This window comes from Nestor notabilis, unplaced genomic scaffold (assembly GCF_000696875.1).
Source record: "Nestor notabilis isolate BGI_N333 unplaced genomic scaffold, ASM69687v1 scaffold10935, whole genome shotgun sequence".
In the NCBI taxonomy this organism is placed as follows: domain Eukaryota; kingdom Metazoa; phylum Chordata; class Aves; order Psittaciformes; family Psittacidae; genus Nestor; species Nestor notabilis.
In genome coordinates, this window is record NW_009929790.1 from 49,623 (window position 1) to 72,884 (window position 23,262).

The 23,262-nt window shown below is 38.9% G+C and overlaps 1 protein-coding gene across 1 annotated transcript in view; it reads right to left on the reverse strand.

Moving 5' to 3' along the window:
- The window catches only part of SH3KBP1 (SH3-domain kinase binding protein 1), a gene marked incomplete at its 5' end in the record, with an annotated part of 100,329 nt that overhangs the window by 47,319 nt on the left and 29,748 nt on the right, over positions 1–23,262 (reverse strand). Inside the window, one exon of the mRNA XM_010015153.1 lies at positions 7,709–7,784. Coding sequence (XP_010013455.1) covers positions 7,709–7,784 — 76 coding nt within the window. The remainder of the gene's footprint in view (positions 1–7,708; positions 7,785–23,262) is intronic.

Here is a 23,262-nt window from a genome sequence, read left to right on the forward strand (position 1 = left end):
GGCTCCGTAGCCCCTAGAACCATTATCTCAAATGAAATTGCTCCAGACAGCAACCTGCCACAAACCATTTCCCTTAGAGTAAGCCTATATCTGACATTTGCTTCAATAGTTCTACTGGTATGGCCTTCTACCAGATCACAAAAATTGGAAGCATAAATGACCCAGTATGCTGACATAGCTTATCTATTCCCTGATGTGCAGAAAGGCAGGTATTTCTGAATTTCTAAAGATATTAAATAATAAATCATACATTAAAAAAGTTAAAGGCATTTATAACTAAATCTTCTGCACACTCAGCATAAAAGAAGAGTTTTGAATATTAGTCTGAAGTTTCCTCTTCCCTTTTCCCTCTACCATCTATAAATAAGGGCATCATCTCAGCTTTCATCTGGAAAATACAGGAGGCAGCACTCCTACTTAGAAATCATAAAAAGCAGTTGTCATGAAGAGCAGTTACTTACAACATGTTGCTGTGCAACAGACAAGTATGTCAATGTGCCTTACAAATAAAAAGGGAATATGTATTCCATCTGTTAAATAATGTATAAAAATATATGATACTCTAAGACAGCAGGTTTAAAAGACCAAAGAAACATATAGAAATACTTTTGGACCCTTTGTAGAAGGGCATGTGACTATGTAGAAGTGTTCTCCTCACTTTAAATGTCTAAGTTTTGATGACCTCTCCATCTAGTCAACTGTCACATTTGATGCAGAGAAATAGCTACTTGCAGGCCACAGAAATATAAATTAAATCAAAACAACAGGACTTATTTTTTTACACTTACTATAAAGAAAGCCTGCATTATAACACTTTCGGGTATTTGAGGCTCCACCAAGGCAGGGGGGATACAATGGCAGATACAGTGCACAGCTTATGGAAGAGCCAGGTCCCTCTGGCACAGCAGCTGGAGGCAAGCCAAAATACCCTGGGCTTTCTCTTGTTCCCCATTCTGCACCCCCAGCAAGCAGGCCAGAGGTGGGCAAGAAGCTGGGAGGGGACACAGCCAGGACAGCTGACCCAAGCTGAGCAAAGGGATATTCTGTATTGTATAGCCTCCTGCTCAGCTATAAAAAAGGGTGGGCTTGGGGGATGTTGGTCTGGGAGGTGGGCATTGCTTGGAGATTGGCTGGCCATTGGTATACTTGTGGCAGGCGGTAAATAACTGCCTTTGCATCACCTCTTTTTTTCCTTTCTTTCACTTATTAAACTGTCTTTATCCATGAGTTTTCTTGCTTTTGCTTCCCCTAGTCTCTCCCCTGTCGGGGAGCAAGTGGCTGGTCCTGCCTCAACTCCCCCTTGCTATTTGAAGACCAAGGTGATAGATCACAACAGACAAGAGTGGAGAGATTTCAGCACCTGAAAAAAGTGAGTTGATATTCAGGAAAGTAAGTGCTTTCATTTGTATTGTTTTTTCTTTCTAAGTATGTGTCAATGTTGATCTGACAGTAAGTGACTGTCAAAACCAGCAAGACTTTAACTGCAGAACCTACAGTCCTTTCACTCATAGCAAATGGCTACATATCTTCACATTTTGGGTTTTATCTAAAGAACTCTGTTCTCACATGACCTGTTCACCCTCTCCAATAAGCTTTTACCTTTTTTCTTTCCTTTTTTTTTTATAATATCCAGATAGCAGAGAAAAAAGGAATTTAAGTAGAGAAGAATGGCAAAAACCAGATGTTAAGCTCAGCCAAATGCTGATGCAGTTCATAAAGAGCCAGGAGGCAATCTTGCGAGAGGCACAAGAGGGAACTGAGAGAGGCTCACAGCTGTCCTGTGCTCTGAAGGCTGCCACAAGAACACAGTGTGAAGGCACAGCCATGGAAAAAGTTTATAGTTTCTCTACAGTAGAAGTCTGGACTCCTTGAGTGCAATTCGCACTGACATACACTAAATGAATACATTCCTCTGCCTAACAAGAACTGTGTGGATCATGCTGCAACAGAGTTGGGTCTGGAACAATCTAAGCAACTGGACAAAGTCAGCTTCAAACTTCTCCTAAGGGAATGACAGACCAACACAATTTACGTAAGTAAAACCAAAGCCAATAGGACTCAAAGTTACATGAACCTTTAAAAACAGATTAATAAAAGCAGAGATTAATTTAATAGGTTATGTCACTTTGGTACTAAAATTGTCCTTAATCAACACAGCACAATACCAAAAGAGGATGTAGAAGACCTTAATTTCAGCAGTTATGTTTAGATAGGAAGGATGAAAAGATAAAAGGAAATATTAATTTCAGACACAGCACTGTTGAGACCACACTGGAACTTGTTGAACTTGGGGTTTTTCCAAGTGAATGAAAAAAAACCCCAAAAAAAAAGAAAACCCACCAAAAAAACCCCACCATCAAAAAACTAAAGGTCAAAACAATATATCCTATTACAAGCCTGGCAAATGGACGTAAGTCATGGAATCATAGGATCACGGAGTCATAGAATGGTTTGTGTTGGACAGGACCTTGAAGATCATTTAGTTCCAATCCCTTGCCAAGGGCAGGGACACCTCCCACTAGACCAGGTTGTTCCAAGCCCCATCCAACCTGGCCTTTAACACTGCCAGGGATGGGGCAGCCACAGCTTCTCTGGGCAACCTGTTCCAGTACCTCACCACCCTCACAGTAAAGAACTTCTTCCTAATATCTAACCTAAATCTACCCTATTTCAGCTTAAAGCCCCTGCATTGTCCCTACCTGTTCTTGTAAAAAGTCCCTCTCCAGCCTTCCTGTAGGCCTCTCTTCAGTATTGGAAGGCTGTGGTATTGGAAGGCTGTTTGCCCAGAGCCTTCTCTTCCCCAGGCTGACCAATTCAAATTAAAGCTTCAAATAAGATACCAACATGAAGCATCCCCCAACTGTAGATGATAAAAGTAATTTTTACATTTGACATCCAAGGCTGGGTTTATACATCAATAGATGGTTCTTCAAGAAGTCTCTCTTTTTATCTCTGACCTGAAGACATCTTAAAAAATATATCTGTTAATAAATCCCCAACAGCAGACAACTTTGAAACATTAAGGGAGGAGAAAAGACAATACTGATGAGCTGTTCCATCCACATTTATTAATTCAACAATATTTTATTCGGTCAGACCAGAGTCTCGCCCTGCAACCTCACAGCTCCTCCCAAGCAAAGGAGAACAACCTGCCATAGGCAATCGGCATTGCTCAGGGAACTGAGTGAGCAGATAAATCTTACAAAGTATATTACAACTCAGACAGGCTGGATCTAATGTAAGATATTCAGCTTCTGGCCCAGCATACTCTGAACTGAGAGGGCTTGGCCTAGGTATAGTCCCATTTGAAAATGTGTACCCTTGGCTACATTCTGTGATTTTTGAACTGTACTGTTCCAGCTAGACTAGGTACAAAGATGACACAACAATAATCATCTTCTCTGCCCACATCCCTCCTAGTCCCACCCTTTTGAAGGAAGAACAAAGCCATTGCTAGCTTCTCTAACAGATCCCAAGGGCCCAGGGTGACATGCAATTCCCCTTCCTAGCATCATCCTTGCAGCTCAGAAGTTGGAAGAAAAAGCAGCAGCAAAGAACTAGATATTTATTACAAGTGATGTGTCACTACCCACACTTCATTGAGGAAAAAGTGTCAGGGCCATCCTAAACACTACAAAGGTGCTATCCTGTAAAATGAACTGGATATTTTATGGCTGTAGCTAACATGCACCTCTGTTCAGCACCTTACGTCCCACAGTCTGTCACAAGTTCAAAATGCAGCATATTTGATAGTCCTAAGCACCTCTCCCCCCATTCATTACCTCAGAGAGGGAGAATGACAGCAGGAGATAGCCTTCCTACAGAATACAGCTATGTCATTACGTAGGCCATTTTAAGCACTGTATTTCACCCATAGAATTCAGTGGCTCAATATATACTTACAATTGCAGCGTAAAGCACTGCTGTCAATGTACAGACCTTCTATATGAACTGGGGTCCTGCAATACTGTAGGAGGTAAATTCATCTGATAATTGTATCTTGAGAGACTGGTAAAATATTACACAGTTCAAATCAGAACTGAGCAAACTCCATTTACTGTATCAATGGACCCTGTTTCACTTTAAAAGCATGTCTCTTCTATTTGTTCTCCTGCTTAACTCTTAGGATGAGCTGTGACTTTCAAGACAGCAGTCCACAGACAAACATACCTTCAAGCTTAAATTTCACAGAGGATAGTGAGTCTGGAATTTGCTTTTCCTCTTAGGCCAGAATGACACAATTTCCTCTTCCTAACTCTGCTGCTGTTGCTTCCTTGTTGTTAAAGAACTGTTCCACCCCATGGCAAGATTTCCTCCATCTCAGGTAAGCTAACCACTGAGCTGGATTCACCCTTTTAGCTTTTCAGAAACTGACTTCTTTTTATTTTTCCTCTTTAGTGAAACAAAGTGTATAGTTCATTTTTGAGAATTAAACATTTCCCCCTTGATGAAGTCTAAATCATACACCAATCAATAAAGACACAAACAATAATACTAAGTAAGAAAACAAGCAGCATGTTCCTTGAGCTTAAGCTTCCTCTTTGTAATTATATGGAATAAAATGTACAAAATCTAGTGAAAAATTACATCATTGTTACCAAAACCACAAACCAGATGAAAAAAATCTAAACACCTAATTCAGCAGAATTTTGTTTTACTACTAACTGCTACACTCAAGACTCGTAAATGGGTTACACTACTATTTTCACAGAACTCCATGAGATGCAAACTGCAAAAAGCCACCTCATCAGGATAAAATGTAGAAACAAAAGTAACTACAGCCCCACTAATCCAGATTCAGCACCTTCTTATAACTTCTGCCATCATGCAAAAAGATTAGTTGCTTGCTAGGATTTTGCTATTCCTATGCAAGAGCTTAACACGAATTGCAAATAGTCAGTAAGTGGAGTAATCAAATCAAGTGCTGTGGTCAATGCATTCTGTGACTTACTGCCTTTGCTGTTTTGTTATCTGCTTATTTGTACTCCACTATTTTGCAGTCTCAGTAATCTGCAGTAGCTCTCTCAATCATTGCGGATGGGTTTGCTCTGCTGAATTTTAGAATCCAAATGTAAAAATGTATATATATTTTCTACAATATAGCCCTTATACCACAAGCGACTTAGACTAAAGCAAGCTACTTCATAGAAAACCCAATATATATAACCCCTGAGACAGAACATAAACACATATGCATGCATACGCCATCCCAGCTAAGCAAGAAAGACAGAAATTTAACAGGAGAATAATTCCCCTATAAGTCTAGGCACCCACAAATCCAAAACAAACAGCTCTCTCCTCTTCAAAGATGCAATCTTTCATTCCTGAAACATTAGTGATGTTTTTCCAAAGGACTACTTAAGCTCTTTAACAATTTGTACTTTCACTGTGCTCTCTCATTGAGCAGAAAGTCTTCTTTGGCCTTGAAGAGTCATCTGCTTATCTCCCAAAACCTTAAGCCCATTTTTTAGGGAGATTTACATAGCATATTGTTGGGAGAGGCACCTATATAACATACTGCTCTGACTCTTGCACTGGCCAGCTCATCCCATTGCAGAGCTTAGGCCATCTTGCATGTACTAAGATCAAACGGCAAGCACATCTGGTGGCTTGCTGCAAATCACTGCCCTATCACATCAGAAAAGCTACAAGAAAAAAGCAGACTCAAATCAACATGTGGGAAGCATCAGCAACCATCACTCTATACTGAAGCTCCTGTGGGCAGAGACAGAAGATGTTAGTGCTTCCTGCTTCCTCTCTCAGCAGGCTCTTCGACAGTACAACTGCATTTTTTATCCAGTCGAGACTAAGGAATAACAACATCATTAATGGAAAGAAACAGGTGGAAGGTGAAAAACTACCAAGGTAATCCCTTTCTTGCTTGCAGCATACATAATAGTAAACCCAAGGGAATCTAAATCACGTTATTATATCTAAACTACATTGTATCAGACCTTCCCATACGTGTACTTCTCTTTCCCAAGCAAGAATAGAGATACTAAATATTCTACTGAGGCCCCAGAGAATCCAGGAAAGATAAAATATCCTAAATAATAAAGCTTAGGTAAAATTCACAGGACATGTAAAGATTCTGTATGAGTAAGTGGCTCACCCTTCTCACTAGTTCTGGCAAAAGGGATATTGAATGATACACACAACCATGGTAAAAATAGATGGCAAGAAGAGGAATTTTCTGATCAAAAAAGGCACATCTGAGGGAAATAACAAAAAGGTGAAGCAAGAACCAATCAGAGCCCAAATGTATTGATGGAGAACTGTCTCTGTGCCAGCCAGAGCTCAGTGTGTCACTCTAGAAGGTACATTTCTCTAAATATTGTCCAGAAGGTTTCCACTTTAGTTTATAAGCAGTGAAAGAATGAAACCTTAGTACCCTGGGATATGATTTAGTGAGCAGCTTCAGCTATCAGAAGTATGAACTGTTGTGGAAAGAGGCAAGTGTCTCCCAGCCTGGTTTACCACGCAAACCTGGTTGGTGCTGAGGGTGGGAAAACCCATGGGACCACCCCTTCTGATGACCCCTCCACTCTGGCTAGCTTAAGCTGCTCAAGCCGCAGGTCGGGAAAGGTAATTCCAAAACGTCTCGGTTCAGGAGCCCTGCTCTACACTACTAGTTCACACGTTTCAGTATCGCAAGTTCTCACTTCCTCAGGGCAATTGAGTTCTTGTAGCATGTCCCATTAACAGCCTGATGTCACAAGGGGAACAAGAAAAAAGGATGCAGCAAGTCAATTAGTGTTTTGCAGCTAATGGACAATAACTCACTAAAAGCTGTTTTAAACTACTTTTGCAAGTCTGAGCTGAAAACATGTGGTAAACCAGGTCATAACCATACACTTCTCTCAGACAGTGCCTGGTCTGCTCCTCCAGATGCTTGCCTTCCTATGTCTTCATGTGTTTCAGTTCTGAGGCAAAGTGTTACCTGCTAAATATCTAAAATGATAAACACATCAGGGAAGGAGGACTGTGCGACTTAAAAACTCAACACCATATTATACTCAGTTTCTTTTCTAAGGTATGGCTAAGTTCTCTTCCTTATTCTTTTCTACCACAATCCATTACATTTACTTGTTATTTTATACAACTGAAATCAAATGATGGGGAATATATACCTCCGTTATTTGATAAGCTAGTTACATATGCCTCCCTAGAGCAGCACTGAAACCTGCCTAGAAGATTTATTTATTGTTTTTTTCTACTAAGCAGTGAAATGACAAAACCAGAACTGAAGTTCTTGGACACTGTTCATTTCCCATACAAACTATACCACCCACACAGATGACTTCTGCTACATAAAGAAAGAAATAAAGAGGAAAAAAGCAAGGGCACTCACAACCAGAGATATTTTTTCTATGACCTACCTACAAGTTACAGCCTAAAGTTGTATCTTCAACTCTGATTAATTCCGATGTACCTCCAAGGCTGAAAGCTGATCATGTAATTTAATTTGATTTTTGGTAGCAGAAAATTCAAGGTAGGATTACCAGAGCAAAGACAATTCAGAGACTTCTATGAAGCTAAGCATTCTATGTACTGCCTACTCAAAGTTTATCCTGAATATATATATCTGCATCCTTGTTTTTGATATATAGAGGACAGTCCTTTAGCCAAAACAAGACAAATGTTCAACTTGCTTTTAAGAGGCTTAATAGCACGAAGTGCAATGAAGGAAAAAAACTATGAAACCTACTTTTTGTTCTGCTGTCCACTTCTATTTTTGTTGGCTCCTGAGTTGCTGTGGCTGGAGGTAATTTCTTCCCAACACTCTGAAAAAAAATAATTATGCTCCTTTAAAACTTGCAGTTTTAGTTAAAAGTTGGACAACATAAAAAGTTGCAATGGAAATACAAAATATAGGAGTAAAAAAAGGACAGTAAAGAAACACAGGTAAACTATACTTAGGTTTGTGGGGGTTTGTTAGTTTTTGGGGTTTTTTTAATGATAAATAATTCATTATAATGTGATCCTCAAATTTTCCTTTAAAAAATGTTTACTAACATTTTTAAACAATAACCTTTTAACAGAATCAGGGAGGACTCACAGAAGTTTAATTAGTGGACTGAATATAGGATGAAATTACTTAACTAAAGGTGCTATTCAGTACAAAAAGAGAAGCAGGAAGAAGGGCACGTGGGCGAAAAGCCCTTGATTTCTGTCCATACAAGGAGTATTCATTTCATTCATTCTAGATTGAGTGTGATTTTTAAGTTGACAACATCTCTTTAAATAGTTCCAATTTTTATTTATTTGGAAAAAAAAAATTGATTTACAGAGGAGTACTATGATAAGTAATAATCAACCTCAGACAGATAAACTGAAAGAACAGTAAACAAACAAAAATAAAACAACAAAATAAAACAAACAAAATGCCCCAACAAAATGAAATTGGTGATATTCATCCTTACGTATCTTCACCAATTACTGTATTCATGCCATGCTCTCTTCCACTCAGCTTTTCTCCCTAGCAAGAAAGCTGTCAAGCAGCACATTCTCCTCTGCCTTGTGTATCTCTAGCCTTGTGCTTCAGAGACACTCTTAAAGAGTACCATTTCAGTTTCCCCCATTTTCCTCCAATATGCTGATTACCACAAATCTAATTTATAGATGGTAGCAGTCAGTCAGACTCCCAACACACAACAGAACGTATCAACAAAACAGGCCAAATCTTGATCCCACTATTTCTGCAAGGTGAGTATAAATAGATCATTTAGCTGTTAGACACAAACCCCCCTAATTGCCTGACAAGTGAATCCTAAAGAAGAGAGAGGATGAAGTGCCCTCTTGATGCAGGAACAGCTGATAAAAGCAGGAATAATGACCATGATTTGGTGTACAGATATTCAGAGGGATGAGACAGATTTGGCAGCAACCTGCCAGTACTAATGCTTGGGTTTATGAAGCCAAGGGAAGGATAGTCTAGCATTAAATAACAGGTTCTACTAGCAGAAGAGGCCTGGCAGTTTGGTGCACTGCAAATCCCTATCACTGCAGACCAGTTTCCTCTGATACTGAATTAACAGTGATTACAGAAGAGGTGGCAGACAAAGTCACATGGATGGGGTCATGGTATAATCTAAACAGTCTCATTTCCTTTCATTTATGTATTTTGGCTCAACTGCAGTCTCTAACAACACAGAACACCACATGAGAAGCAGAGCATGTAATGGGCAGTATACTAATGATGTTTTCTCACTTGCTGGCATTACAGCCCTTCCCTCCAATTAATCAACCTTGACCAGAGGAATAAAAATAGACCTGTGATCAGGTTTCCTCCTTCAGGGATATTTTAAAACTGTATTTCAGGATTTTCTGTTGTTGTTCAGGTCTTGTGTCTCTAGAAGATTTCATCTGACAATTCAAATTGAATTGTCACTTGTGCACCAGCTAGGTCCATACAGGAGAAGTTGTAATACTTCTTTGCACTAAAGGAATGTGCTCATCCTCTGACTCTCCTTTAAAAATATAGGCTTCTCAAAGCAACAGCCTATTTACTCAGGAATAAGGAAAAAAAATATTTACTCAGCATCAGCATTTATTCTGGAAAGTGTACTGAGCTCTTTACCCTAGATAAAATATTTTGGCACTGCTACTTGAAATGTAACTCCTCGAAGATATTCTTAAGGAATACATCAGACATTAAAGAATTCATAAAAACGGGCTCTATGAGCTGAAAACACTAACGTTTTTAAGCATAACATTGTTTGTCAGTGCAAATGGTGAAAATATAACACTATGCACTGATGCTTATACAGGGGAGGAACAGGCAGTTACGTACCTCGAGAACTTTCAAAATTTTGGAAAACTTCAATGAGGTCAGGGGAAAAAATACGCCATGTTTCTTTGACCAAAATACTTCCTTTTAATATTCAACTAGTATTTTTGAATGCTGTTTATATATATGCATGATAAATTTTTTGCCTATAGGTTTACATTCAAATCCAAGGCCACTATTAGTGACAATATAAAAGCTGTATTCTTTAATGTACTTTAGAGAGTCCATATTGTAAATGAGAACATTTTTTTACGAAGAAGTAGAAATGGTCACTAGATTACTCCAAATCTGGATGACCAATAGCATAAACAGTCTCCTCACTGACCATGTATAATGCTGCTGTTGTGAGGGGGAAGCCAAATTATTTTTCTTTTTTTTTTAATAATACACTTCAAGTGCTTAAAGAACATCAATAAGTCTTTAACGTATCCTACCTACTCTACCTTAAATTCAGAAAATTTTAAAAAGCCCAAATATATAAACACCAAAAACGTCCAGATGTCAAAATGCCCTTATTCTGTCAAAGATAAAATAAGAGAAATGTTCAGAATTTCAGTTTTTCCCATGATATTTACATTCAGCTCCACATAAAGTACTTTCTGTGACAGCATGATCACATACTGCTATCCTAGGGTTTCCCAAAAGGACAGAGTTAACACTTTTCCTAAAGGGTCACCACATGGCACTTCAAAGAGGGTAATGGGAATTTTAAGAAACCTTTATAAAGAAAACAAAAATTCTTGAGGGGAAGTGTCTGACTGCACAGTTGACTGTCCCAGTCATCTCAAATACCTTCTTCCTCTGTACCTACTTTCTACCCACCTGTGCTTTGGTAGAAATACCATCCATATGCTCCTGAACTACAATTATTAATATTTTTTAATACCAACTAGATTTGTACATCTGCCCAATGCACGCCCGGTTAATATAGAGAGCCCCAGTTGCCCAAGCTACATGCATTTCTACTGACATCATCTGGGAGGACATCCCTGCCACAACGCAGGGTAATTTCTTTAAAACTAGGCTAGGTTAATGAATGGGGCAGGAAACAAGTGTTCATCAAGTCCTCAATTACAACCAGACTGTTGCAAGCACAGGCAAGCAAAATCCTTCTTATTTTCCTGCTCCTAGTTTACTCTGAGTATGAGCAGAGAAACAGGATGTCTCATAATTGGTGTCTCATGGGTGTCTCATAATTCACTTGCTGTGAGCAAGAGAGAGGGAACAGCCCAGGCAGTGCCTAAGCCCACCCACCAAAGGTGGCAATGTCACCACCAAGCCACTCTTGGCCATGGATTCCTGCCACCACTCCTCCCCCCTGCCATGACAAAAGTGTATCTGCAAGGAAGAGGAGGGAATTGATCCATGTTAAAAAGTAATGCAGAAGAAAAGGAAGAACAAAAAAGAGTTTTACTGTTATCTGGTTCACTAAACAGCTGCACAAACATCTGGGTAGAACTGAGGCAGGAAAATTTATGATTGTAGGGGTTAGGTGCAACTGTAGGTTGCAGTGCTCATTTATACCAGCTTAAGTTCATTGGGAAAGCATGGTAAGCATGTCACAGCATGCTTTAATAATTCCTGGGGCCAGCATGTCACATTTTGACCATTCTCAGGGCAAGGTTGCAGTAGTGCTGGCCTTTATATCATTCAAAAGATTAAATATGAGCAACACTCATATTAGATCTGAGCAACACTCAGATCTACATACCAGATGATCAATATCTGAAGGGGGCCTACAAGGATGCTGGGGAGGGACTCTTCGTTAGGGATTCTAGTTGTAGGACAAGGGGTAATGGCTTCAAACTTAAACAGGGGAACTTTAGGTTAGGTATAAGGAAGAAGTTCTTCACAGTGAGGGTGGTGAGGCACTGGAATGGGTTGCCCAAGGAAGTTGCGAATGCTCCAACCCTTGTGGTGTTCAAGGCCAGGTTGGACAGAGCCTTGGGCGACATAGTTTAGTGTGTGGTGTCCCTGCTCATGGCACGGGGGTTGGAACTAGATGATCTTAAGGTCCTTTCCAACCCTAACTATTCTATGATTCTATTCTATGAGTCTATAAAGAATGGGCACTCTGATCACAGGATCAGATGTGGCACACACCCACAGAACATTTTTAGGGGGATGTTTATGTGACAAATATTTCACAGAATGAAGAAAACAAAGCAATTAAAGTATTTTTAAATTTCATCTTAAAGTTTCTTTGCACATAGTTGAGCTATATGAGTTTCTACTGGCCTATCTGAAAATAACACATTTTCACACTTAGTCCATATACCAGTAGATGTAAATGTAGTTTTTCCAGCTAATGTCTATACTAGATGACTTTTGACTTGGATGAACGCAGGCTTTCTGAATTACAGCATATCTTAGTAAAGAAATATGTTTTTTCTTTTGAAAAAGATTTTACCTGTGAAAGATTTTACCCTCCCGCAGTAAGACTGCAAAACCCCAGTTCTTAGCTGCTGTGAAAGGCATATGAACACTGGCCAACAAAATCAACAAATCTCTAAATAAAAGATGTCCCTCCAAATAACATCCTGGTCTTACAAAGCAATAGAGCAAAGCCTTCATCCCATTGGAGCTCCCTGAAAATAGACATAATTTCAGCCATCAGCATGACTCTGACCACAATTATCAATTTTGGACAAAGGAGACAAATTTTCTGAAGCGAACAGTGAAGAGATGGAGGCCCTCTAACTGTTCACAAACATCTGTCCTCCAGGAACTGGCTACTATGCCAGTATTGCCTTAGAGGAAAGTAACGTTCAACTACTCAACAAGTATATTCTGCTTGCATGTTAAAAGCTTTAGAATTAGAATGTATATGCAGAAAACCTAAAGGTATCTGGGGGAACACAGTGCTCACACAGAAATGGATAAATTTTTACCAAATAACAAAAGTTACTCCTTGAAAGCAGAAGAAAAAATAAAAGGGGAACAACAATAGCGTGTCACTCAAACTCCTACTACAATACTCTAATTCTCATTCCAGAGAATGGTAAACATGTTGTGATCACATTACACCACACTCAGTTCACTTGGTGCCCTAGAAATAGAGTACTGAATGTCAGAGTGTCTTACAATTACTGTATCTGTCATCCACTGTCATGGCACTGGAATCCAAGCAGGCGTGCAAGCCAGCAAGTAAACAAAGTAAAGGAAACAGCACAGAGGTCCCCAAACAAGGGAAATTTTACAACACTACGTGATTTTGCTGGGACTTTGTTTTCTGATTCATCACCAGTGATCATTCTTCCGAGGTTTTTATAGTTGATAAAACCTGCAAAACTACCTCTTGTCATTAGTTAAACTGCTTAGACTGCATCAAGCCTAAGAACAAATGTTTTGAATACTTAAGGAATAGTCACATTTGCTTTGATCAAAAACTATTTTATTTTTCAAAATAAGTGTAACTTCTGAAATATTTAATGAAGTTACTAGTGCTTTACTTAATTACCTCAAAAAGTATTTGGAAATCACATAAAGACCTAGAAAATCACTTACCAGGATAAACAAAGAATGATTTAGGTTGTTCTGAATGCTCATGGCAAAATAAAGACAAAATGGCAAGCTTGGACTACCTTTGGCATGCCACTGTCTGCCTGTCTGTCTGTCTATCTATCTATCTATCTATCTATCTTTTTTCTTTCTTTCTTCCTTTCCTTCTTTCCTTCCTTCTATCCTTCTTTCTTTACTTCCTTCTTTCTTTCTTTCCTTCCTTCTTTCTTTCCTTCTTTCTCTCTTTATTTCTTTCCCTTCCTTCCTTCCTTCCTTCCTTCCTTTCTTTCTCTTTCTCTCTTTCTATATCTATAGATATACCAATAAATCTATCTAACCCATAACTGCAGCAATACAATGATGTCTTTATGCAAATCCAGCATATCTTCTACTTTACATGGCCAATTCACAGCAATTCATTAAAACACACAAACAAAAAAGTTGCTGGCCCTGGCTCCTGAAGAAGACTGAAACTGTTACCTGAGTGCACACTAAAATCTAAACATGAGATCACAGAGGTTATTGATCATCTTTTTATAGAAAACATTAACTTGGTACACAACTGATTAAAATACAGGAAATAAAAGACAGGATTTCACTGTAGTGACCAGTGGCATCCCTCAGGGATCTAGAACAAGACTCTTGTTTTCTATGCATTCAGAGATGATCCAGAAAAGGGGAAAGACAGAAACTCAGTTCAGATAAAAGTAAAATGACACAGTTGGAGAAAACCCACTATCTTTAGACAGAAATGATGGGCTTTGAAACACAGCTGTTAATACTTCGGAAAGCAATACAGAGCAATGGAAAGCACTATCAAAATGATTTATAAATCCATCTAACACCTAGATCACTGTGTGCAGTCCTCACCTCCTTTCCCCCTCGCACATAACACACCTCAGTCCCTAAAGGAATTGGAAAAGACAGAAAGTCACTAAGAATGACCAGACCTATGGATCAGATACCTCATTCTGGAAAGATAAGATTCACACAGGTGATTTAACACAAGTCTTTAAAAACCAGGAGGGGCACTGAGAAGGTAGTTAGGGAGGATTCATTATCTCTTCCCATAATAAAAATTAAGAGCTAACAGATTAAACTAGCAGGTACCATATTCAAAACAAAGGGAGGTTAACTCCTTCCCGCAATTTGTGATCCCACTGAGTAGAACACTTTCACAGGAGTTACAGATGCTACTGCGTTACATGCAATGGAAATGTGACTACTTGATGAGGAAAATCCATTAGGGTTATTAAGCACAAAGTTCAAAATTACTAGAGGCTGTGAAGACTCAGTGTATTTCTCTGTATGTTTACCCTGTTCTCACCCTCTTCCAGTATTGACCTCTGTTTGGAGGCACTGTACCAGCCCGGACACAGTTCTGATCTGAGCTACAGATATCTTGGGATCTTCCAGTTTCCTGGAAATCTCATTCTTTTAACACATGGAAATGGAATATTGGACACAGTATGCTCTCTCCCCCCAAACATTATCAAATAAACTAAGTTTTTCAGCTAAAAAGAAAGCAAAACCATAGGAAGAACAAAAATACATGGAGAAGATAATTAGAAAAGTCGTCAAAATCATAAAGGGCTAACTCTTACGGGTTATAAAGCACTAACTCTTATGGGTTAATTTAAATCCTCTGATTTGTAGGCCACTACAGAAATTTTCCATGAAGAAATTTCAGAGCTAAAAATGCTTTATGCTATACACAAGTCTGCTTTCCTGGGCCATGTTTTGTAGCTCCCATAGAAGCAGAGAAACCCACATTGAGTCTATAAGATTATAAAAAGCAAACACTGGATTGAGTGTCATTATTGTAATTAAAAAGACAAATCTACAGTATAGAAATACATATTTGCATTTCCTGTTCAGAGATCGCAAATGTTTTCTGACCTGTGAGGTGAACTACATCTATCACAACGCTATCAGTGAAGTGCTCAGAACAACTTACCAACCTCCTGAATAAATTTGACTCTGTTAAGCAGTCTGAAAAGGCTTAACTGTGTCTGCCTTTCTCTGAAAAAGTGCTACAGATTTAAGACGTCTTCAGATACACGATATTTCAGTATTTCAGTGTATGAATACACACTGCGCCCTCAGCGATGATACTGATTTTTATGCTGAGCTGTAACTGTTTATATCCTCCACATTCATGTAATTTATATTTTTGCATTAAAAGGAGAGTCTCAAATCTTTGTAGTGGGGAAAACATCTAATTAGAGAGACTGCTTCACAGATTCCTAACTTCCCACTTACAACAACAAAACATCTCTTCAGCGATTTTAGAAGCGCTTAAATGGAAAATTACTTTAGTTCTTGTTTCCAGCTGTTGAGCTCCATTAGAAATGACCTGAGCCAGCACCAAATGTCCCATCCAGCTATACATGCACTAAAACTACCAGGTGTTTAGCAGACCACCAGCAGTCTACAAACCACAGATGAAGAGTATCTTCATTAGAATTATGCAAGTCATGAGAGAAATATATGCTATCTCAAATAACATTCAAAGAAATAAGTAGGTAAAATATGCAATGTAAAATCTTTGTTTTAACTCTGTGCCTGGAAAAAGGGACAGGAACAAAAGCATGAACAGAGAAGCATCATCTTCATCGAAACTCTGGGTAGCTTGGAGAGTAGCATAGCGCACATTTTGCCTTCTACATCACTGTTCTCCACAGTTAAATGTGTTTTACCAGCAGGTGACTTCAGACTCTAAAGCTGTTGTAAATTCACATTTTGACGAGTTCTTAAAATTTCAAATTATGGGCAGGGAGGGGAGCGGAGAGGCTTTTTTTTATCACTATGTTGTTGTGGGAGACAGGAGAGGAACCTACGTGTCTTAACTTGCACACTTTATAACATCTATATTTCTGTAAAATTTGGAATCCTGACATCTGATGCTGTCAGGCTGTCAGTTTCAAACCATTAATGAACTAAAAATTTGCCCTCCTAAAAGGTTAATTATGATAAAGTGAATGTAAGACTTCTTTAGATTTGTTAGATGCTTCAGAAACGTATCAGAGCAATACATACGAGAATTGCTGATGAGTAAAAACACTTTAGCAAATGAAATAAAAAAAAAAACCAAAAAGCAGCAAATACAGAATGAAACCCACACAGCACACTCCCAACTGCCTCATCTCAAAGCACTGAATGCATGAACATCAAAATAAGCTGTATGAACCAGCTCATTTTCTTTCTTCCTCAAGCTGCACTTTTGCAATGCTAGAAGGTGCTTTTGTAATGCCAGTAAGTTTTTTTTTTTTTTTGAGCAGATTAGTCTCTTCACTTTCTTCATTTTCCCATTTTACTGACTGTGGCTCACACAAATGTAAAGGATCGTGTTGCCTTGCACCCCTTACCAGAAATTTTGTCATTTGGAGGTTGCAATTCAGAATCAATTTCCATCTCCTATAGGAGAAATCCTTTAGTCAGTCTGCACTGAGTGAATGAAATTCCTTCTTACTCTCCCAGAACTGCGCCTATCTAGATTGCTCTTGGTGGCTAGCATGATCCAGATTGTACCATCCAGCTTAGAAACTGCTGTTATGAAACCTCCCTCCTCTGCAAAAATTAATGAACCTTGCAACTGCTACACGGATCTCCAGTTCCTTTTGTGACAGTAAGGAAAGCCGTGCAGCCACTTGCATCTCTCTCTCTCTCCCCCCCCAAAAAAAATCTAGGAAAACAAGAAGCAGGGAATCCTTTCTAAAGCATCAACAATACTTCTTTGCTCTTTTGTGACAGTTAACTGGCAACAAACTGCCAAGTAGCTATTCAATTATCTTTTTCAAATTGAATGATTAAAACAAAGTCTAAACCTATACTATCATGCAGATAATCTCAGACTTAGTGCAAGTATTTCTTCCCTTTTGGCACTGTATTTCTTCTTTGCTCCTTATATTATCTTTAATTTTCATTTTTAGTGTTCTGCTCCCAAAAGGAAAACTGCAGAGCAACAAGTGACAAAGCAAAATGCATTAGCATCTCCATCCACTTCTCTTTCAACTGACTGGAATTTCATCTCAGAATGAAGCTCCAAAACTCAAAACACAAATGGAAGATGACTAATATTATGCTTTTCAGCTTTTATTTTCAGTGAGTGCTTTAGATACAGAGACTGCTGCAAAGGACACTGTCAGCTGTACATATGGAGGTCTACTGCGCTCTGGGTGGCCAGTACGTGGCAAATAGCCCAGTGCCCAGCAGAAAGCAGGCATCAGCAGCCCCTACTTGGCTACCAGTTGCTATTGCAGCAGGACCTCCTCCCCAGGAGCTGAGTCTTCTCTCCCTGCTGCTTGGATTTTATTGGGAAGTTTTTATGAAGCACTTAGTCAACTAACTGTAATAATATATGCTCATGTCCCTACTATTTAAGAACTATTTTAGAATCACGAAATGCCACTGACCTCCCACAGAAACACCCATAACGAGGAGTTAATCAGGCATCTTAGAAATTGGCCTACAGAGTTTTTATCCCACTGACTGCCTGGCTGGTTTATGGTCCTCTTTCCTTTCTTCCTTCCTTTTTTTTTTTTTCTTTTTAAGGCATCAAAAATGAAAGACACATGGCACATTTTAAGAGAAAAAGCAACCCAGAAAACTTGTAGCTTCATTTCTTCACACATCTTACTGACTTTAGCTGTAAAAAGCCAGAGTTGAAAGAAATTTACATTTTTCTAATAAAATTCCCCAAAGTATCTGTAAGTCATTAAACAGTTTATGTGGTATCTCTCCATTCAGCTTTCTATAAAATTTTACAAGCATCAGTTGACTCCAGTTTTCCTTGCTTTTTCTTGAAGGAAATGATAATATTTATTTAGATTTTACTATCCTACTATAATTTTCTCCAAAATTATTTGTATCAGTTTTCCTCATTTGTATAAAAGACTCCACATGTCACTTCACACAGAAGAGGACTTTCTTCCTCTTTTCTAAAGCTCCTCCTCTTTTTTCTGCCAAAAAGAGAAGTGCAGTTTTATTTAGGACATTTAGGAAGGAAAAAAAGGGTGCGGGGGGGGGTGAAGTTTTGTTTATTAAGCAAATATTTGAAAGAGCAACACATCCTAAAGACTGTGCAACTAGCCTTGCTTAACTATAAAGTTACATTATTCTTTGGATAAGAAATCTGAAACAAAATCATATAGAAATAAAAACATCTGTGCAAGTTTAATGGCCAAACAGTCTGAAAGGAAAAAGAGCTAAACAGCCAGGACAGAGTATGTTTTCACACAAAAGTAACCCCATATTCTAAAACAGTCCTCTACAGCAGAAACAGAATTCAGGACCCCCAGCACTATCCTTCTTATCTTTTTACCTACCCAGCATCTACAAAGTGTGCAGAAGAACCAAAGAACCCTGCAGTCGAATCCTGTGCTCTGCAGAATATATGTTACAATACAGTTTCAAACAGCCACAGACAAAAACCCCAGCTAATTGTAAAAGAAATACCTCCTCTCCCATTGTGAAGCCAAGCTGCCTTCCAACAGCTCCAAGTGTCCAAGACAAGCCCTGGAGTCCTGCCCCTTCCTTGCATGAGCTCAGCTCAGCAAGAGCAGGAGCCCAGCCCTGACACTGACTCACACTCCAGGCCATCCCTGGGAAACAAAGGTTCCACTTGTTTATTTCACAGGAAATCTGGAGCTTTTCCTACCTCTGCTCACTCGAAGTGAGGAGTTTCCTCTCCCTTCCCAAGCCAGCCTAATCTCTCCTGGCTTTTTGAGACCAGCAGCTAGGAAAGACAATGTGAGTGAGGATGTACAGATTCTCTGTGAACAGTCCAGGCATAAAAACTATAGGAAAATATGCTTTTGACAAATTTGAGTGCATTGGTCTCTCTGTCAACTAAAAAAAAAAAAGGGGGGGGGGGGGGGGGGAGGGGAAGAAATAAAAAAAATAAAAAAAGCCAAAATATCATGTCATTTATTCCTTTGTTTCAGATTTTGTTCTTAGAGAAAGGCAATCAAGAAACCGAACACCATTAAGATGAATGCTCTGCTGCATGAAACTCTTATAAATTCTTAATACTGCCTCCTCACAAACATTCAACTTTAAAATGACTGAAAAAGGGCAGGGGAGGGAAACACACCACGGGCTTCTCAGGTAATGGGGAAGAAATTAAAGATTTATATTTAAGCAAGCCATAAGGTACTATACAGTCTCACTCCCATTTAACCTTTTATATTATTCAGTGAGCATTTACACACAAACACGTCTACTGTGGACATACTTAGGTGCACTCAACACACTCCCAATATACATGCAGCTCATTCTCTACGGAGGCATTCTCATAGGAATGCCAACACAATTATGGGACAAGAAAAAAGCCTCTGAACATATACATTAAAAAGATAAAATAAGAAACCCCTAAAACGACCAATTGATTCTCTCTAGTTTTAAGTACCAGTGTAAGAGAAGACATCATAAACTTAGTATGTAGTTTTTAAAGGGAAGGAGAATAAATTGTTCAACATGGTTCCTACCAAAAAGAAAATAAACAAGAAAAAAGTTATTTTGCAGAGTCAGGGTATTAAAATAAATTTTCTGCTGCAACAGTGAAATACGGGAACAACAGTGAATTACAAGGATACACAACTTTCTTTACTGGATGCTTTTTTAAAAACCAGCCATCCCCTGGGGTTTATTTATATATATTTGGTTCTAATCCAGTTAAAAGGCTTGGATTAGATGATCTCAGAGATCCCTTTTGGCCTTATACTGGAGGCAAATCAAAACTGATCTGAGTAAGACTATCACTGCAAGTACGATCTCCAGAAAAAAATACTTTAAAGAATGGAAATGAGCAGGAGATGATGGCTCACAGAAAAAGCTACATCCCTTGCAGCAACACTCCCTGTGCCCGCACGATGCTGCAGAACAGGTTCAGGAGTGATTCAGAACAAAGTCTGATGGCATACTGAGACTGCAATCTCCTTCCTGAAGAATTCTGTTTTCACAAATTATTTTAAAGTTATAACACAATATGTCATTAGTTTCAGTTCCAGAAAACACACAATCACTGGTATTTGTTTTAAGAAAAAAGAATCATCTGTAGCAATTTATGGGTATATAGAAGTATAAGTATTACAATCAGGCATGACTTATTGAAAATAATCCTCAACTAGGGAAAATTTTAAAAAGGAAAAAACCCAAAAACTGATGAACCTAAACAGATAGCAAAAGATGAGTGCATAAATTTTACTTTGCAGGTTTTATTAATCTTGATATACATTCATCAATCTTTTAGATGTTATTTATGTAATTTCCAAAGTTGGGGGTTTTTTTGCATAACTGTATTTGTTCTTTTAATTTTCAAAGTTCATCTGTGCTAAGAATATAAAATGTCATTGCATTAGAATTTTTATAATCTTTTCAAACTTAAAAAATGTAACAACTCAGATGTAGCAATTGAAAATTGGTTATATTATCCATCAAAATCCAAGTGGAGTAAGAAAAAAGAAACACTGAGAACAGTTTATAAAACTGTTTATTCCCAAAGCCTTGACTACACTCATTTAAATATTTTCATATCAATTGTATCAATTAGATTTTACTTAGGTAGATTTTATTGCTATTATTATACATACTGTATCAATTTAATTTGTGAACCAGTTCTCTTGAAGCTTATCAGCAAAAAAAAGCTAGCTTGCATATCAGTACTTTAACTTTTTAAAGCATTTTCTCTGTACTGATGTTGAAACATGAGACAAATCTTTCCTAGAAATTCAGTCTATGTCTCCACCAGCTACTCTGGAACTCAGGAAATCAGCTTTATATTAAACCATTAAAGCACAGCATTTGGATTTTTTTAACTATTCTTTTAAAATGCTTGTTTGGGTATAAGGTTTGGTACTAGTACAGAGTCAACTGAAATTCAGAGAGATACTATGATTAGCAAGTTACTGATCATAAGCTGATCCAGAGTAACTCAACATAGACACTTTTATTGTCTATTATGAAATAAAATTGCATTAGCTTAAGCCTACACATAGTGTTTTTCAGACTGAAGCATCCCAAGATTTCCTAATCCCAGGAGTATTCCCTTCCAAAAAGCCTCCAGTAGAACTCATTCTGGCAAAAGCCCAGTGCTGTGCCCCAGGAGAACAAACCAGATTTTCCACATGGCTTTAAGGAGTAATTTCTGGTACTATCAATACGTTTTACATTACTCTGCTTCTATTTTTAGATGTTCTTCAAGTAGCTCAAGTCAGGAACATGAGCTGAAAATGTTTCATGCATGTGCTTGATGTATTTCTTTCACAAGGACAAATATTTATTTTCTAAAGACCAACAATTACACATATTTGGGGTCCCCAACACAAGAGTGACATGAGCCTGCTTGAGCAAGTCCAGAGGAAGCAACAAAGATGATCAGAGGGCTGGAGCATGTCTCCGATGCAGACAGGCTGAGAGAGGTGGGCTTGTTCAACCTGGAGAAGAGAAGGCTCAGGAGAGACTTTAAATCAACTTCCAGTGCCTAAAGGGGGCCTACAAGAAACCTGGAGAGGGATTTTTTACAAGGGCCCATACGGATAGGGCATGGGGAGATTCAGATTAGACATTAGGAAGAAATTCTTTTCAGTGAGGGTGCTGAGGCACTGGCACAGGTTGCCTGGAGAGGCTGTGGCTGCCCCATCCCTGGCAGTGTTCAAGGCCAGGCTGGATGGGGGTTTGAGCAACCTGGTCTAGTGGAAGGAGTCCCTGCCCATGGCAGGGGAGGTTGGAACTAGATGATCTTTAGGGTCCCTTCCCACCCAAACCATTCTATGATTCCATGAAAGTCTTGTAGCATGGACAACAACTAGCTTGCATTTATTTAGAGCCCAATAGGTGCTTTATTAAAAATAAAAGCCAAAAAAATATCATAAGCAGCACAAACCACTGTGTGGGTAATCTCCTCCACCAAAAACTGCTAATGTACGCTGATGTGAAAGCTGAACCGTGTCACCAATACCTGCACAACTCTGTTCAGGCATCTTAAACATTTTACAAACCAAGCTGAGAAAACACAAAACCACAGATCTCTAATAGATAGCAGGGAAGGGCAGGAAGTACACAGGAGATCAGGACTTGCTCTTCGCTCATGTGGCGCGGTTCAGTGACTCAGCAGAGACTCACTGCTGGCCACAGTTATTGAATTTGTTCCTCTCTTTAAACTTAATTTTGCATTTCTCATTCCATTCGCTTGGTACCAAGTCCTGCTTTGAATCAGCCACCCCAAAAGGGGCATGCTGCTTTTCAACTGTCCCTCATTTCATGAGCTGGCCATATTTCCAATACCCTCCCATCTCATCACCACTAATCTGTGAATTAGATACTCCAGAAAGGGTAACAATCTTCCAAAGAATTTATTTATAATGTCTACTCTGCCTTATGTACATCAGTCACCATTTGCAAATGTGCTATTTTTTTGCGTATTGAAAAAATCACATAAATCCTGTTTACACACTCAAGGAATTGAAAGTTACACCGGTGAAGGAGCAAGCCTCCACTGCAGGCAGCTTTGCTCTCGCATCAATTGCAGAAGGGGTCAGGGTCCTTTTTCACCTGTAGCTTTTCTCACAAGATGGCACTAGAATAAATGGTTAGGGTAGAGATGCCAGACTTTGGCAGACAGCAACTTCAAAGCAAAACACAAATGCTGCTTGAACAGCAGAGCGCTTCCCCCTGTTCCTACACAGAATCTGACATGGTGATGCTTGCCACGACTGCTGCTGCCATCACTGATGGCTGTCTCTGAATAAATGAATGCCAGAAACCTGTGCTTTCAAGTGCAAAGTGCTACACACACTTGATATATTGCATGCTTTCTGAAATTAGTAGTGTTTGTATTCAGTGCCAGGTGGTTTTGCTCACATCCATTTTTTCGTTATCTCAGTATTTTCAACAGCGGCTTCAACAGTTCTGTTAGAGGAGCAAGCACCTCCAAAGGCATCAGAGGGGAAGAGAAGCAGCAAGCCAAGGAA